The following is a 6,242-nucleotide window of genomic DNA, read 5'->3' on the forward strand; positions in this document are numbered from 1 at the left end:
CTTATTAACTCCTCTAGCTGAGCTTTAAGTTCAGCTAGCTCTAAAGGCGACATTCAGTAAGGTGCAATTGAAATTGGTCCTGCTCCAGGAACCAGCTCAATTACAAATTCGATTTCTCAAGAAGGAGAAAATTCAGGTATGTCTTCAGGGAATACTTCTGGAAATTTATTCACAATTGGAATCCGATTCAAACTTTGTTCATCGTTCGACACACTGGCAGCCAATAGTATGAGTTCCGAACATTCACTTCCACTACAATTCACCATGACAGAATTCAAATAATATCCATTCGCCACCACCGGTCCTTCTGAACCTTCCGACATAAACTACAGTGATCTTTCAAAACAATCGAGTAGAACATGATTCTTTGATAACCAATCCAATCCCAGAATGAGATCGAGGCCAGTCATCGGTAGACAAATTAAATCATGGACAAAAATTCGGTGCTTAATTCGGAACGGAACTTGTTGACAACCTAATCTAGTTACGACGGTCTCAGAGGCAAGAGTATGTACATGCAAATCATATGTTAGCATGGTAATCTTCAATCCTAACTCATTAGCTTTCTCAAATGATATAAATGAATGTGATGCCCTAGTATCAAATAAAGCAATTAAGATTGTACCACCAATTTCACATTTACCTCTGATCAGAGTGTCTGACCTCTCAGCACCATCCGCCGATATGGTAAACACACGTCTCTGCTGCTGAACTTTCTCAGCTTCCTGTCTCTTCCTCTCTGGACAATTCCAAGACAGATGTTCGGCTCCACCACAGTAGTAGCATACACCTACTCTAGCTCTACATGGAGAATTAGGATGATATGCCCCACATCTCCTACATGTCAAGTTGTTGGGAGGATTCCAAATATGCCTTCCTTTGCCTCTTCGCTGGTTGTTGTTATTATTGAATCCTCGAAAGTTATTCTGACCCAAATGTTGTTGTGGGACATAACCACCTCAATTGAAATTTTGTCTTCTAGGCGCAAAGTTCCTCCCCTGATCTCTCCTAACAAAAGTTCGGTGATCACCCTTGTCCAATGCTGCCTTTCTCGCACAATCATCGACAACTCTGCTATTGTTTACTAATTCAGAAAATATTCTGATCTCCATTGGACCCACTGTACTCAAAATGTCACTCCGCATACCACCTTCATATTTTATGCATTTCCATTCTTCAAAATCCTCCGGAGCACCGTGACAAATTCTAGAAAACCGGCATAGTTTCTCAAACCGATTGGTATAATCTGTCACTGACATAGGACCCTGCTACAGCTGTAACAACTCAAGCTCCTTTGCCGTCCTTACTGAGTTTGGGAAATACTTCTTATAAAATTCGGATTGGACTACATCCTAAGGGATTGCAACATTATCTTGCTGCAGAAGGCATCGGGTCCCTTGCCACTAATACTGAGCTTCATCCATCAGCTGATAAGTAGCAAACTCAACACACTGATCTTCAGGCACTTGTTGCGCTTGCAAGGCTCTTTCCATCACCTGAAACCAATTATCAACCTCTGTGGGATTTGTGGTTCGTCTAAAAGTTGTTGGATTTATCTTCAGAAAAGTTGCTAAGGTCATCGGCCCATTTCCGCCATTACCCCGTTTCCGTTATTAACTTGCTGACCAATGGCCTCAGCCGTTGTTTACATAGCAGCCACCATGTTTTCCAAAGAATTCGTAAAGTCCATGGGATTATTCATATTTGTTTCAGGTTTCGCATTAATATTCTGTCCTCTGCCTCGATCGCGTCCACATCCACGAGTCATCATTTGGTTCCTGTTCACACCAAACAAGTGATATTAAGGTGATTAGTCTCAATATCTCAACTCTAATGTTTCAAAGTTTCAAATGCGTACTCATAAACAAATATGCCATATCTATCAATTAGATATCCTAATTAGTACATACACACACCCAGAGTATGCTCAGAAGCATAGTCAGTCCGTCCCTCAGCCTCTACAAGAACGAACTGCTCTGATACCATAATATAATACTCTACCACACAGAGCCTTACACTTAAGTCGTAAGCAGAGGTGGCAAGGTATTAGGACCTCTAAAAGAAAAGACTTAAATAAACATAGTTGAAAATACTTTTATAACGAGGAACCTTAAAAAAAATCGTGTCACACTCATACGTATAAGCGTAAAACAGAATGGACAAGATCAAAGAAAGCTGAAAACATAATATACATATCAGAGTTCCAAAATACAGATATTAAGCTCCAGACTCGACCTGCGAAGCTAATGGCTAGAATATATATGGAAGGTCTTCGCTTGTAAGGAAGGTCTCCAGACGCTCAACGTGATGCCTCTCGACCTGCATATGAAAAATAACAAAAATATGTATGGAATGAGAACCGGGGGTTCTCAGTATGGTAAATCTTCCCACATAGTTAATATAAAAGGTCCCGAAAAAGCCAGAGGCATTTCTAGAACTCCGACATTCATATTTTAGCTTAAAGACCCAACTAAACCATAAATTAGGTAAGTTATCTAAGGTATTCAAGTTCTAAATCTAACTTTAACTTAACACTTCACTTTCTGTCTCCTTTAACCCTCCGAATCACCGGTGGAACAACCTCCTCCCCCCCACACTTCTGCCAAGAGGGTCTTTCAGAAAATATACACATACAATTCAAACAAGGAAAACGCAGACATAGGTGCAATTAAACAAATAGAACAAGTAGCAGATAAGCAGAGTTAAGCAATTAAGCAAACCAAAACAATACACACCCAAGCAAAACATACAAATGCACATGACGTATGCATGTCCTATGGATGATAAGTCTCATCTGTCAGTTATATAGCCAGCCCGACATGTCCCGGTAGTTAACCATTTGACAGTCCCTCTGTGCGCGCATCTCCAAGCTCAAAAATAATATCTATAAAGTCAAACTCCAAACTCAATAATTTAATATTCCATGGAGTCAAACTCCAAGCTCAATAATATTCCATAGAGTTAAACTCCAAGCTCAATAGTATAATATTCAAAATCCATATATAATATGCAATCTGCTATTTTACCATCTGCCACTTGTAATACTATTGATCGCATTTGCAGGAATTTTTCTAGGGTGATACTCATCAAACAAAGAAGATACACTTACTTAGCTGGAAGAAAGTCTGTGAGCCAAAACAGGTTGGGGGACTGGGCATTAGGCATGCAAGCCTGATGAATCAAGCCTTTATGATAAAAGCGGGTTGGGGTCTTATAGAGAAGAAAGGCGCTCTTTGGGTTAGAGTCCTTCGATCGAAATATGGTGGTGGTAATGATATTATACCCAGAGTGGAGAGAAAGAGGAGCAACTCTGATCTTTGGAAGGGTATTTGTTCGTCTTGGGACAATATTCAGAGTAACTGCATTTGGAGAGTTGGGGATGGATCCCAAATTCATTTTTGGAATCATAACTGGGTCTCTGGTGTGGGGCTGCTCAGCGAAATGACAAGCCAGGTAAGTGTCAACCTCAATTATAATGATATGCTAATGGATTTCCTTGATGTCTCAAGGCAATGGGACGTTGGAAAGCTGCAAGAGGTGCTGCCGGAGCACATTATCAAGAAAATTGTTGCTATCTCCCCCCCGTCCCCATGGAAAGAAGCTGATCGCATAGCCTAGGGAGCCTCCTCGGACGGATCATTCACTGTCAAGTCAGCGTACCAGAGCCTAGGAGAGGTCCAGTAGTCTCCGGACAAGGTCTTCTGTTTAGTGTGGAAGTGGCAAGGCCCTGAACGTGTCAGAACCTTCCTTTGGTTGGTGGCGCATAATGCTATCCTGACGAATTCAGAAAGAAAGCGTAGACATTTGACTAGTGTTGACTCTTGCCCCCGATGCCACTACCAGGAAGAGTCAACCATTCATGTGCTGCGGGATTGCTTCTATGCAAGGAACATTTGGGAAATCCTAATCCCCCCTAATAAGTTACCTTCCTTCTTTAATACTTGTCTTAGCGATTGGTTGCTGCAAAACCTTACTGCTTCTAATAACTGGGCCTGCTTATTTGGGGTTGCTATGTCCTCAATTTGGTACTTTCGCAATAAGTTGGTGTTTAATGGTGAGTATACTCTTGTTCCTAATGCTGTGCATCAGATCCAAGCACGGTCTGAAGAGTTCCTTAGAGTGAACAGGAGTAACCGAAGTCATCGGATTATCCAGGGTGATAGTGAATGTCTTATAAGCTGGGCTCGGCCTCACGGAGAATGCATTAAATTGAATGTGGACGGATCCTGGTACGCACATATGAGTAACGCTGCGTGTGGGGGAGTCTTCAGAGACTCAATTGGGAGTTTTTTGAAAGGATTCTCCTGCAATGTGGGCAGCTGCTCAATTATGCATGCAGAATTGTGGGCGATAATTCATGGTCTGAATATTGCTATAGCTAATGGGTACCAGAACCTCGAAGTAGAATCGGACTCAGCCTCTGCTATCAACTTCATCATCTGTGGTTAGCACCAAGCCACCCTTGTGCCCCTCTGATTCAGGATATTTGTGTCCTGGCGGCTCGAATACAACATGTTGGCTGGAAGCATAATCTTCGCGAAGCTAACTTGGTAGCAAATCTTTTTGCTAAGAAGGGTCAGGACCTCCCCCTTGGTTTGCACCTCTTTGACAGAGCCCCTCCAGAATTTAGCTATGCCCTTCTTTGTGATAGTCTCGGACCCTTCGTATAAGAGGGTCTTAGTTTGTCTTGCTTTTTTGTTCTGTTGTTTTTTTCTTGTTGGGGTCCTTGAACCCCCTTTGTTTCACCAAAAAAAAAAAACATGACACATTATTAATCAATAATAATATCAATCTTCTTTTACAAGTTTAGGTTTCAATTCTTTTCTGTTTTGGTTCTGCATAATTAAGTCTAATCCATAATCTTTTTCTGATGGTACCAAAGCTTAATATAAAGCTTTTAAATAAATTAAGTGAAATCTCCATCTAACTATTGAAACTTAAAAAGTATGGATATTTTATTAAAGGGTAAAGTATATTTTTTATCTTTAAAGTTTGACAAAAATTTTAAAAATACTCTTAAATTTTATTTTGTTTCAATTTTGTTCCAAAATTTTTAGATTTGCATCAAATATATCCCTAACGATTAATTTTTCAAAAAATTTAAGACCAATTCAACAACAATTTCATAAGAACAACTCTCAACACAAGCAATCAAGCATAATTTGCATGCATTATTGTTAGATTGTTCTTAAATTTTTTGAAAATTTAGCCGTCGATGGTATATTTAATGTAAATCCAAAAATTTTAGGACGAAATTGAAATAAAATAAAATTTATGAGTATTTTTAAAATTTTTGTCAAATTTTAGAAATAAAAAATATATTTTATCCTTTATTAATTAAATTACTATATTTAGATATGTGTTACATATATTTTAAACACCATATTAGTTTGATATACATGTTTAATTATATCTTAATAAAATATAAAAAAAAAACTCAGTATGATTATGAGTTGGCATGTTTAATTTTTATTTTAGCTTATATTCCTAAAATAAATTTAAAAATAATATTTATTATTAGTTATTAATATAAAAATTATCTAAAATACTTTATAGGATTAAAATTGATTCTAAACTAACAAAAAATTGATTAGATATTTTATCTGAAAAAAATTTATATTTTATATATGTGTGTTGTATTTTTGTGTCTAACAAAAATTTAAAATTAATGTGTTAGGTGTATCTTGTGTTATATCGTGTCATGTGTATAGTGTCTCCGGCTTCAATCCATAGATTATCATTATTATCACATCTCTTAATTTGTATTTCTAAGCCAATTTATGAAATTCAATCAATGTAAAATAAGTAGGTCAGACCAATCTCTTAGCTAGGTTTAAGTCTTTGTTCAATTATAATACAATATTGTCTCCCATATACTTATTTAAATTAAACTATCTAAATAGTACCTTAAAATTCATATTACTGAAAAAAATTTTTTTAAAAAATACTAATGATAATAAATAAGTTTTCAAAAATTTTAAAAAGACGATAAAAAATTAAATAATAAATATATATTTTAAAAAAGACTTTAAAATTATTTTTTGATGCAAATTTTTGTAATTATTATTAAAAAAATAAGATATTTTTATTTTTTAAATTTAGTCATCTTATATCAAGTGAATTTTTTTTTAATTATGAATGATCACGTCTTCTGAAAAATAAAAAGAAAAATCTATAAATTAAATTTTATTCTATTTTTTGTGTATTTTTTAGATATTTTTTTAAATATTGTTATAAAAATT

General features: G+C 36.4%; 1 protein-coding gene across 1 annotated transcript; it reads right to left on the reverse strand.

Annotated features, from left to right (window-relative positions):
* Window positions 1-326: 326 nt before the first annotated feature.
* On the reverse strand, window positions 327-1,259 carry LOC127743839 (uncharacterized). Its single transcript, XM_052256014.1, has 2 exons — window positions 1,014-1,259; window positions 327-926 (listed from the first exon to the last, which is right to left on the reverse strand). Exons 1-2 carry the CDS (start codon window positions 1,257-1,259, stop codon window positions 327-329), a joined length of 846 nt encoding a protein of 281 aa, XP_052111974.1.
* Window positions 1,260-6,242: the final 4,983 nt, after the last annotated feature.

The sequence above is a fragment of the Arachis duranensis genome, unplaced genomic scaffold, assembly GCF_000817695.3.
Source record: "Arachis duranensis cultivar V14167 unplaced genomic scaffold, aradu.V14167.gnm2.J7QH unplaced_Scaffold_165934, whole genome shotgun sequence".
In the NCBI taxonomy this organism is placed as follows: Eukaryota; Viridiplantae; Streptophyta; class Magnoliopsida; order Fabales; family Fabaceae; genus Arachis; species Arachis duranensis.